A 12208-nucleotide genomic window follows, 5' to 3' on the forward strand; every position below is an offset into this window, starting at 1 on the left:
ATTTTGTTGCTTTTTATCCCCCCGGCATATAATGTGGGGGCATATAGCTATCGCTCTGTCCATCCGTCTGTCTGTCAATCTGTAAACATTTTAGTTTCCGGAGCATAACTCAAAAACTATTCGAAATTTTTTCACGAAACCTGACAGTTATGTTAAGTGACTAGAGGAGTTGTCGTTTGACATTTAGGGATTTCTGTGATTTTTATTTTTTCTGTATTTCCATGGCAACCATTTGAACTTGGGAAAATTTGGAGTGGGGTTTCATGTGGTGGCCAGGGGGATATGTCATCTCCTGATGACTCTTGGTTTTGTTTTTTGGGGGTGGTTGGGTTTTGTTTTCGAGTAGTTTTTTTTTTTTCTTCATCCTCTGTTGGTTCAGTAACACGGTCCACCATTTTCTTTTTTTTTTTTTGGCGGTTGGCAAACCACCTTACAGGTGCATTACCGCCACCAACTGGGCTGGAGTGTGGAACAGCAGATTTGGGGGGGGGGACCTATATTCTTTTATTTAGCTATTTCTGTTTCTTTTAAATACTTGATAAAGTGATATATCTGACTTGATGTGCTCTGCCATTTTGTTTTTCTCTGCTCACGGTATATGAGCTGATATCCTAGTACAGTAGCCAGTCAGAGCACATGATTGCTCATATCCAGTGAATGTGGATAGAATAAATCTGGATAGCAATGTCCGGATAACATCTGGTATTTATATCCATTCTCCTTGGAAGTAGTTGGATTTGTATGACCAGGGATTATTTTATTTTACTTGCTTTTCTTCTGCCATAGAAAGGGTCATGTTTCTCAGAGTCATTCACTATGTTTGAAAGCTGGTATAGCTTGATTCTGTCATATGCTGTGGGCAGGTTGTGCTGTGGGCACTTTGCTGATCTAGTTACCTTTTGATTACAAGATATTCCTTATGTGTTTGCATCTGCAAGTTAATGCTGCGCAATCTTGTTCAGAAAACTGAAAATGCATGCTTAGGTGTAAATCAGGGTTTAGTCTCATACCCAGTATTCCCTGTACCTCATCCTCACAGTGCCGAACGGAGATGTGGCTGGGGGTGTGTTTCGAAACGGGAGGCGTACATGTCTGCCTGCTCCATCTCCCGACTCTTCCAATATTAACCTGTGGAATATCCTGAGGAACAACATCGGGAAAGACCTGTCCAAGGTAGCCATGCCTGTGGAGCTGAATGAGCCTCTTAACACTCTGCAGCACATGTGTGAGGAGCTGGAGTACACGGAGCTGCTGGATAAAGCAGCTGAGACTGATGACCCCTACGAACGCATGGTAAGTCCTTTAAAAGTGTGTTATCAGTTTCAAAATGCTTCTTACGGAAGCCGAGAGAGGCCCTTCATATAATCCTTTTTTTTTATTCACCTTGTTATCCCGAGATAACGACATAATTAATTCAGGATCTCGAGAAAACAACACAACTAATTCGAGATCTCGAGAAAACAAAACCGTTATTTTGAGATCTTGAGAAAACAAAACAATTATTCCATGATCTCGAGAAAACAAAACAATTATTTCATGATCTCGAGTAAACAGCTGAGAAATGGTTCATTCAGGTGCGCCAAGAGACTTGTGATATGCTGACTTTGGGGCTATTTCTCATTCTGTATAGACGCAACTTTGGTCATTAGAATGTCTCCTCTGGGACCCCCCTCTCTCTCAAGGCATCGTAAAAAGCCATTTCTGCTCTGTTACATGTCCGCTAATTTCTAAGTCTTCATTGTCTGACCCACTGGGGGGCGCAGCTCTGCTAGAAATCTCAGCTGTTTTTTCGAGATCACGGAATAATTGTCTTGTTTTCTCGAGATCACGGAATAATTGTCTTGTTTTCTCGAGATCACGGAATAATTGTTTTGTTTTCTCGAGATCTCGAATTAGTTGTGTTGTTTTCTCGACATCCTGAATTATGTCGTCATCTCGGAATAACGGTTTTGTTTTCTCGAGATCTCGAATTAGTTGTGTTGTTTTCTCGAGATCCTGAATTAATTATGTCGTTATCTCGGGATAACAAGGTGAATAAAAAAAGATTATATGAAGGGCCTCTCTCGGCTTCCGTAGCTTCTGCATTTTATAGAGTACCTTTTTGTATAGTAAGAAATTTCTCTTGCAGCATTAAGCTCAATTTATTTCTGCTCCTCACTTAAGCTGAAACGGGTTTAAGTTCTGTTTTAAAATTGTGAGTAACTCTGTTTTCAGCATTCTCCGCTGTGTATAACTGTTTGAGTAGTGCTTAAGTACTTGTGCAGTTTCGTTATTGACTCCTCATTACACTTGCTTAAGTCAACTCTGTGTATGACCCTGAATGTGTACAAGTTGCTAGAATAGGTCATGTCCAACAGCAAACTTTCCCACAAATACAAATGGTATAGAATTGTTCAACTTAGCATAAAATAAGGACAAGGAAAAGCTGCACAGTGGACTAGGAAGCTGTAGCAATGTGATTAAAACGAGAAGAGCCGAAATCTTTCTCACGTCCATTTAAACATTAGAACAATGTCACCTATGGAGGAACGTACTCGTGCTATGAGAGGTGTGCGCGCGTACGCAGGGACTAAATGTTCTCTGAAATATCTTCAGGGCTCAATAAGGCTGTTCAGCTTCATTTTAGTCTCATTTCAGCTTCTGGTGCCCTCACACACTCTTAATCATGTTACGTTCTGTGTCCTGGTGGCATTTCACTAAAGGCTTTAAATTCATGTCAGAATTCCACTAGCTTCTTGAGCCTCCTCAGAGATCTCCTCATGAGCTAGAGCTCATTTAATGTCTTAAGTGGGTTTTTCTTTCCTTGAACCTTTCTTAGTCATTCCTTAATACATGCTTGTCAGCACTACACTGCAAAAAAAATGAAAACTGAATTTGAGGAGAAAATTACTTAATACTAGTGAAATGATCTTGCTGCATGGACAGATATTTTTACTTGATAAGACATCTTAGAATAAGTTGGTTGCAATCTAGAACTAGGTTTAATAATCTCAGAATTGGTGTCTTGTATTCTTCTAATAGGAAATGCTAGCTCGTGTCAACTATTCAAGATATTTTCACTTGCGAAGATAAAACTTTTTACAGTGTAATTTGCTTTAATGACTTGCTGCGCTGTGACTGGTGTGTATCTCCTGCTAATGTGTGTGTAGGCGCTGGTAGCTGCGTTTGCGGTCTCAGCATACTCCTCCACATACTACCGCGCAGGCAGCAAGCCCTTCAACCCCATACTGGGAGAGACATACGAATGTATCCGAGAAGACAAGGGATTCTGCTTCTTCGCTGAACAGGTAAGCTGCATCTCTTTCACTCCTGCCTCGCTGCTGCCTACACAGTAATACAGTCCACATTCACACAGCTGGCAAATGTGCAAGCAGCAAATCACAATGATGTAAAGTAAGTCATTTAGAACCAGTGTCAAGTTCACTGAGAGAAATATGCTGTTGTAACAGCTCTACTGTTATTATGCAGTGTCTGTCAGTGCTTTTGTGAACACGCACATTTGTACAAGGCCATAAAAAGCTCCTGTCCTCTGTCCTCATAATAGCAGAGGACTTTTGTCAGCAGGCTCCTACTGTCTCTGTGTACACTCACTGTCCAATTTATTAGGAACACCTGCACATTCATCCATCCGTTATCCGTAGCCGCTTATCCTGTACAGGGTCACGGGGAAGCTGGAGCCTATCCCAGCTGACTATGAGCAAGAGGCGGGGTACACCCTGGGCAAGTCGCCAGGTCATCGCAGGGCTGACACGTAGAGACAAACAACAATTCACACTCGCATTCACACCTACGGTCAATTTAGAGTCACCAGTTAACCTAACCTGCATGTCTTTGGACTGTGGAGGAAACCGGAGCACCCGGAGGAAACCCACACAGACACGGGGAGAACATGCAAACTCCTCACAGAAAGGCCCCTGTCAACTGCTGGGCTCGAACCCAGAACCTTCTTGCTGTGAGGCGACAGCGCTAACCACTACACCACCGTGCCGCCCAGCACATTCATGCAATTATGTAATCAGCCAATCATGTGGCCGCAGTGCAATGTAAAAAAAAAAAAAATTCATGCAGGTGCTGTGGATGTGAAAATTGTGCTGATCTAGTAGAAAAACTCTGATGTGTGTTGTGATCGTATCGCATTATTATGTTATCTGTTGTAAATGTCTTCTTACAGAAGGGTAGCATCCAGAGCTATGACTCTCAGCCCAAATACTGTGAATAGCCCCTCCTGCTTACACATCATGGAGGTGGAAATAATTGATGAAGAATTACAACTGCTTTGGGGTAGATATTTTTGGGAACCAGTTTGATATTTTTCTCTAGCTGCTTCACTACTGACTACTAGATGATACCAGGAATGACACAGAAAGCACTGAATGGAAGCTGAATATCTGATTTAGCTAAAACTATGTTAACTTCTCTGAGATTAGCATTAAAGGAACAGTCCACCGTACTTCCATAATAAAATATGCTCTTATCTGAATTGAGACGAGCTGCTCCGTACCTGTCCGAGCTTTGCGCGACCTCCCGGTCAGTCAGACGTGCTGTCACTCCTGTTAGCAATGTAGCTAGGCTCAGCATGGCCAATGGTATTTTTTGGGGCTGTAGTTAGATGCGACCAAACTCTTCCGCGTTTTTCCTGTTTACAAAGGTTTATATGACCAGTGATATGAAACAAGTTCAGTTACACAAATTGAAACGTGGCGATTTTCTATGCTATGGAAAGTCCGCACTATAATGACAGGCGTACTAACACCTTCTGCGCGCTTCGGCAGCACATTGATACGGAGCTCAGATATCAATGCGCTGTCGAAGCGCGCAGAAGGTGTTAGCTACATTGCTAACAGGAGTGACAGCGCGTCTGACTGACTGGGAGGTCGCGCAAAGCTCGGAGAGGTACGGAGCAGCTCGTCTCAATTCAGATAAGAGCATATTTCATTATGGAAGTACGGTGGACTGTTCCTTTAAGTTGCATTAAAGCAACAGGATGTGCTTTGGAATTTTGCCCTTTTGAGTAAAAAACTGCTATCATGGCTAAAAATAACGTTTTATTCTATCCACATTCACTGGATATGAGCAATCGCGCACTCTGATTGGCTACACTACTACTAGGCTATCAGCTCATATACCGTGATTAGAGAAAAACAAAATGGTGGAGCATGTTGCTGTACCAACCGAGGATGAAATAAAAACTCTACTCGAAAACAAAACCCAAAAAAATACAAAAAAAAGCAACAAAATATGGAATAAAAGTATTTGATGGTAAGAACGTATAATTTTTTTAAATCGAGAATTAATTATTATTATTATTATTATAGCGTTTTTCAGAAATTGCTACCGTCATTTCACCGGTTTGTTTATATTCTAAGCGGAAATTATTTTGTCAGACGATTTGTATAAAGTTTTTATTTATCAAATTTGCAAAAAATAAAAATGCTCTGTTTCTCAAAATCCAGTGAATGTGGATAGAATAAAACATTCCACTCAATCTTGTTGTACATGGCTTATAGCCAACTCGGTACTATGCACCTCACCGGCTCTCAGCTCATGTACGACTCGATTTCATGGAATAACTGTTAAATATGGCATAATTTTCTTTCATCATAAATCTATTGAATTAGAATCTTTTTTTTTTTAAGTCAGGCTATCAAACATATGCCAAAATCAAATTCACCAGAATATTTATTTTGTTCTTGCTAAACTGACAGTTGCAACAGGGTGATGAATACATTAGGATTATCTTTGTTGAAGGACCAGAATTTGTTAGACAGCTTTAACAGTCTATTTTTGGCTTATATAAAATGTTTCATAAAAAATAAAAATAAAAAAAAAGGAGTTTCAGGTTTCATAAAGACTATGCAGAACACCTGAGTAAATTTCTCCTCTGGATAATTTGTGTTGGGTTTTTTTCTGTGTTCAGGTGAGCCACCACCCCCCAGTCTCTGCCTGCCACTGTGAGTCCAAAAACTTCACCTTCTGGCAAGGTAAGACTCAATTATTCATTTTCCCGCTTATGCTGTTCAATAGCCAGATAGATTTCTTTCTTTTTTTTTCTTCCTCTCTCCATATTCTCCTGCCTCTCTCTGAAAGTATCACAAACTGGACATAGAATCAGCTATAGAGTTTCCCAGCTGTGCTTACAGTAAAATTAGTACAGTACGCCTCAGGTTCCAGGTTTCTGTTTACTTTTTGGAGATGAGCAGAATATAGTTTGTGATATTGCCACTGGGAGGGAAGGATGATGAGATAAAATGGCGTTTTATATCTTGGTGGGGACCGAGTGTCTGGCATTTTTGACCTTGAGACATTTGGCAGGTTCCCACTAAGCCCCCAATTTTATTTTATTTTATTTATTTTTTGTAGGCATGTGTAGCCATAATATTAATTCACTGCATTAATAAATATCAGTGGACTGTCCTTACAAGGATAATAAGACAAATGTGTGTTTCTAATAATGCATTAGATGTCAGATGGAAGAATAAGTTCTGGGGGAAGTCTATGGAAATCATCCCCATTGGCACTGTTAACGTCATGCTTCCCAGGTACAAAAAAAAAAGGACATTATGTTGTACTGTATTGGCGTATTCAGTAACCAGTGAAAGTAAAGTACTTTCCTTGTAGCAGCCTTTTTTTCTTTGTCAAGAATAGATTTTTGGTGGCTGATTGTCCTCAAAGGCTTGGATGTTTGTCTTACTGAGTCTAAGACTAATTAGTAGGCTTTGTGTTTATAGCTATGGTGACCATTATGAGTGGAATAAAGTGACCACATGTGTGCACAACATTCTGAGTGGGAGAAGGTGGATTGAGCACTATGGAGAGATCACGATCCGAAACACCAAGAGTAGTGCTTGCATCTGCAAACTCACTTTCATCAAGGTAATCAGTCGCCACACACCCTCTGTGTGTCTGTTGCTTTCCCTGTCTGTTTTTTTCTTTTTTATGCATGTTTGCATGTGCATATAGGGTAACTACTGGAGTTCCAATGTGAATGAGGTGCAGGGCTTTGTGATGGACCAGGAGGGGAAGGTGGTCCACAGGCTCTTTGGGAAATGGCATGAAGGTCTTTACTGTGGTGTACCACCCTCTGCTAAGTGTATCTGGAGACCAGGTATTTTAAATCGAATGCATGTTATACTGCTGTGTAAAATGCCACGTAAGCGTGTTACTTGATTTGATCTTTGTGCTGTGTGTACATCTGAAATATGTAATGTGTGCTTTCAGGCTCGATGCCTACAGACTACGAGCTGTACTACGGCTTTACCAGGTTTGCTATTGAGCTGAATGAACTTTGTCCAGAGATGAGGGAGCTGCTGCCACCTACAGATGCTCGCTTCCGACCAGACCAGAGGTACAAACGCGCACACACTTACCTCAGAACAGACCAAAAACACACACACACACACACACTAGACCTTTCAGAATTAATTTATCTGTTCAAATACTATTTAAAAAGTGTTCTAATATGCCCAGTGTGTACTCCATCTCTGACCTGAAGTCAGCTGGGATTGGCTCTGGCTTACCCACGACCCTGACAGATAAGTGGTAAAGAAAATGGATGGATGGATGTCATAATATTTATATTTTAAAGACGAACCTCACATTTAATTCTGAGCTCACCCCAGCAGCAGCATGAAGTGACAAACATTTTTTTAAATGGTGGTGTAGTGGTTAGCACGATCACCGCACAGCAAGAAGGTTCTGGGTTCAAGTCCAGTGGCTGGCTGACTGGGGCCTTTCTGTGTGGAGTTTGCATGTTCTCCCCGTGTCTGCGTGGGTTTCCTCCGGGTGCTCCGGTTTCCCCCACAGTCCAAAGACATGCAATTAGGTTAACATGGGGCAGCCATGAAGTGCCCTTGAGCAAGGCACTGAACCCCAACTGCTCCCCAGTTGCTGTACCATAGCTGCCCACTGCTCTGGGTGTGTGTGTGTTCATTGCTCACTTGTGTGTGTGCGCATGTCTGTGTTCACTGTTTTAGGTGGGATAAATGCAGAAGTGGAATTTCACTGTGTGCTTAAGTGTACGTCTGACAAATGAAGGCTGCTTCTTCTTCTCCAGAGTGGGCAGAGATTCATTTTCAGTGTGAGCTAGTGATCTACAGTTGAGGAGAGTATTAGCAATGCAAAGTTGACAGGGAGAGTGCTGTGAAAAAAAAGTGAGTAGAGGTTTAATCTTATTCATGTCAAAGGCAAAGTCATGTGGCAGCGATCAGTGGGAGAGAGGGGTGGTGGTATGTGTCGTCTTTCACCAAAAAAGGTGAAACACCTATTTTCACAGTATTTGGGTACCTTAAACACATTAAGTCCATCAGATCAGTCTCTGCCTCATCACCTGTCTGCCTTTTCACTCCATCATCTCTGTTCTCTCTCATTGCATCAGGAAATCATACTGAGCTAGCAAGGTTTTAGGCATCTTTAGACGGACAGGGTTTTTACTCTGCAGTGTTTTTACCACTGCGCTGGTTAAAGCTGCTCCTTACCGAGCATGTTCTTGCCACAGTGTAAAATATACTTATGGTTTTTTAAAGTAAAGATGCAAATGCATATTATTGACGAGAAAAACTGGTCTAAACATCTCATCTCATCTCATTATCTCTAGCCGCTTAATCCTTCTACAGGGTCGCAGGCAAGCTGGAGCCTATCCCAGCTGACTACGGGCGAAAGGCGGGGTACACCCTGGACAAGTCGCCAGGTCATCACAGGGCTGACACATAGACACAGACAACCATTCACACTCACATTCACACCTACGGTCAATTTAGAGTCACCAGTTAACCTAACCTGCATGTCTTTGGACTGTGGGGGAAACCGGAGCACCCGGAGGAAACCCACGCGGACACGGGGAGAACATGCAAACTCCACACAGAAAGGCCCTCGCCGGCCCCGGGGCTCGAACCCAGGACCTTCTTGCTGTGAGGCGACAGCGCTAACCACTACACCACCGTGCCGCCCTGGTCTAAACATTTTTTTTTAAAAATGTTTTCCACCCACTTATCCATAGTGACATCCTACAGGTTTTGCAGACGAACGAACACACACACGTGTGTGTGTGTGTGTGTGTGTGTGTGTGTGTGTGTGTATATATATACACACACACACACGTGTGTGTGTGTGTGTGTATGTATATATATATATATATATATATATAAAATAAGCGGCGAAGTGTGTTTGTTTGTCTTGAGCTAATGTCGCCATTTCTCGACGGATTTTCACCAACTTTGGCAGGTAGCTCCCGGGATGACCCAGAATTTTGCCATGTACGGGCCCCAGGGAGGTCCCTGGGGGGCACAACATCCACCCACCCCCTCCCTCAATGCCTTTCATGTTACATTTATCAACACAAACTCTCGACAGATCTTCATTAAACTTGGCACATAGGTACAGGAGAGAGACACAATTTGGCAGAACTTAGAAATTCCATATTTGGGCCCCAGTGGGTCCCCGGTGGGCCCCTGTGTAGTGGATGTTTGGATTTTTGTTTGTCTTGGGTTAACATCACCATTTCTCGACGGATCTTCACCAAATTTGACATGGAAGTCTGGGGGTAACCCAGAATTTTGCAAAATCCGGGCAACACCGAGTAACCTGCTGGTGTATGTATGTATATATGTGTGTGTGTAAAAACACACATAGTGGGATCCAAAAATCTGAACGCACAAGTGAAAATGCTTCTGTTTTGCATTCTTTTCTAATGTAATACAGTAATTTTCATTATAAATTATATTATTGACAACAACTTGAGTGAAAAATAGAATGTTGGAAATATTTTGAAATGTATTAAGAATTTCCGAGTTTCTTAGCCCCCCCCCCCCCCCCCCCCTTTTTTTTTTTGGTCCCCTTTTTGCTTTAATGACAGTGCACTCGAGCTCCCATGGACTCCACAAGTTTGTGCAAAAACTTATGATCAATTTTTTTTTTTTATCAAATCCATCGGAGTGTCTTCTAAACACATGCTTCAGTAGAAGAGATCAGACATGAGGAGATTCTGACCTTTTGTATCAGACAGTTAACATGGTCAATATCACACATTTGCTTTTATTTAAATAGGAACTTGAAATAGTGCAAAACATATTGAACATTTACTTTCTTTGTTTTAAAATGCTAAAACTGTGTTTATTTCTTGTTTTAAATGGAAAAAAACCCATATTTTCAATGTCATCTCAGACTGTATATTCTGCAGCTAGCTTGTAGGAATCTCATCGGCCATGTGGTTATTGCTCTACTAGTGAAACTATGGCAACCAGCAGTTGTAATTTTAATTGCCCTAAAATATTCAAACATACAAGCAATTGTTTCAGACCACACCAGTACACACACACACACACCTCCGCCATGTGGGCTCCCATACTCATGACTCATTACTCTGCAGTCTAAGATGCATTCTGCAGATTTCTAAATACTAAATACTACTGCCATCTTCTGGAGGAGACAAGCATCGCATTGCAATTTTCATCAAATACGTTTTTTCACCAGATTGACAGGTAAACATTTGTCTTGTGGAGGATTACATTATTAAAGGTATGATAGGTCTTCTGGGTCTCTGGTTTGAGCCTAAAGTGATCTCAGGACTGCAAAGAGGCAGTTTATAATAGTCTATTAATTTCACACCTCAATGGAAAGACCACAGAACCTCATTAATGGAAATCTGCAGTCAGTGGCTGAGCTGTACCGCACCCTCTTATCCTCATGTACAGGTACCTGGAGGAGGGGAAGCTGGAGTTAGCTGCAGCTGAGAAACAGAGGATTGAGGAACTTCAGCGGGCGAGAAGGAAGTGGCATGAAGAAAACAACACCAAACATCAGCCACGCTTTTTTAAGTGAGTGTATTATCACACGTTGTTTCTCTGGTCACACATTCAATCTACTTGTAGTGTATAAGGGAGAATCTTCATTCACTGTGCAATCAGATAGAATCATTCAGATAAAGAACACTTATAAATACTGTGTGTGTGTGTGTGTGTGTGTGTATGAAAAGTAAACTAACGTATTTTATGGTTAGATTCTGTATGGGGAGTTAGTACCGAACATGTGACAGACATATATGATTGCATCATAAGGTATAATAGCTTATAAAAAATAAGTAAAATATATTTAAATATGCAAATATAGACCATCCAAAATTAGCTTGTCAGTTTAATGGGCGAAGGAGTGGATGTATGTAGGATTTTGAGGTGTTTCATGAGATCAGTTTGCATATGCATCTGGATTTTATATTGAGGATAAGTGTAGGAGGGGGGCGGCACGGTGGTGTAGTGGTTAGCACTGTCGCCTCACAGCAAGAAGGTCTGGGTTCGAGCCCCGTGGCCGGCGAGGGCCTTTCTGTGCAGAGTTTGCATGTTCTCCCCGTGTCCGTGTGGGTTTCCTCCGGGTGCTCCGGTTTCCCCCACAGTCCAAAGACATGCAGGTTAGGTTAACTGGTGACTCTAAATTGACCGTAGGTGTGAATGGTTGTCTGTGTCTATGTGTCAGCCCTGTGATGACCTGGCGACTTGTCCAGGGTGTACCCCGCCTTTCGCCCGTAGTCAGCTGGGATAGGCTCCAGCTTGCCTGCGACCCTGTAGAACAGGATGAAGCGGCCAGAGATAATGAGATGAGAATGAGATTATCAGAATAATTTTTCAGGTTCTGAAACTTTTGCCAGCCATTCATCAGATTGTTGGTGGCTTTGCATTTGTGTTAGCACTTATCTAACACAGATCCCTGTAGTGATTAGATTAGATTAGATCAGATTAGATTAGATTAGATCAAACTTTATTGATCCCTTTGGGAGGGTTCCCTTAGGGAAATTAAGATTCCAGCAGCATCATTACAGATAAACAGAGAAAAGAAATAGAGAAAAACTTCTAGATAAATTAAAATAAATTAAGTATTTATACAAATATAAAAAGAATAAGATATGGGGAAGAGAGGAAGGGGGGGAGAGAGAGGAGTGGGGAAAAATGGGAGGGGGGGCAGCAGGAGAGATATTGCACATTATATTGCACATTGTCCAGTACTGCTTATTGTTAGGCTAGGCTACTGCTCCTTCCTGTCCTCTGTCCTCCTGTTACCCCGCCTCCCCCCCAGAGAGGAGTTGGACAGTCTGATGGCGTGAGGGACAAAGGAGTGAAATTATAAAGTGAAATGTATATTTATATTGTGCTACAACTTACAGAATACATTGAAATGCACGTTAGAGAATAATGTACTAATTAAATGCTGTAAGTTTAATTTG

The 12208-nt window shown here is 41.8% G+C and overlaps 1 protein-coding gene across 6 annotated transcripts in view; it reads left to right on the plus strand.

Moving 5' to 3' along the window:
- osbpl6 (oxysterol binding protein-like 6) overlaps positions 1-12208 on the plus strand; it is a 115987-nt gene that overhangs the window by 100267 nt on the left and 3512 nt on the right. For all 6 annotated transcript variants that reach the window (XM_060930054.1, XM_060930049.1, XM_060930053.1 and 3 more), the window contains 8 exons: positions 1040-1293; positions 3150-3287; positions 5918-5981; positions 6461-6539; positions 6729-6873; positions 6961-7105; positions 7219-7345; positions 10689-10811. In XM_060930054.1, coding sequence (XP_060786037.1) covers positions 1040-1293; positions 3150-3287; positions 5918-5981; positions 6461-6539; positions 6729-6873; positions 6961-7105; positions 7219-7345; positions 10689-10811 — 1075 coding nt within the window. The remainder of the gene's footprint in view (positions 1-1039; positions 1294-3149; positions 3288-5917; positions 5982-6460; positions 6540-6728; positions 6874-6960; positions 7106-7218; positions 7346-10688; positions 10812-12208) is intronic.

This window comes from Neoarius graeffei, chromosome 9 (genome assembly GCF_027579695.1).
Source record: "Neoarius graeffei isolate fNeoGra1 chromosome 9, fNeoGra1.pri, whole genome shotgun sequence".
Classification (NCBI taxonomy): domain Eukaryota; kingdom Metazoa; phylum Chordata; class Actinopteri; order Siluriformes; family Ariidae; genus Neoarius; species Neoarius graeffei.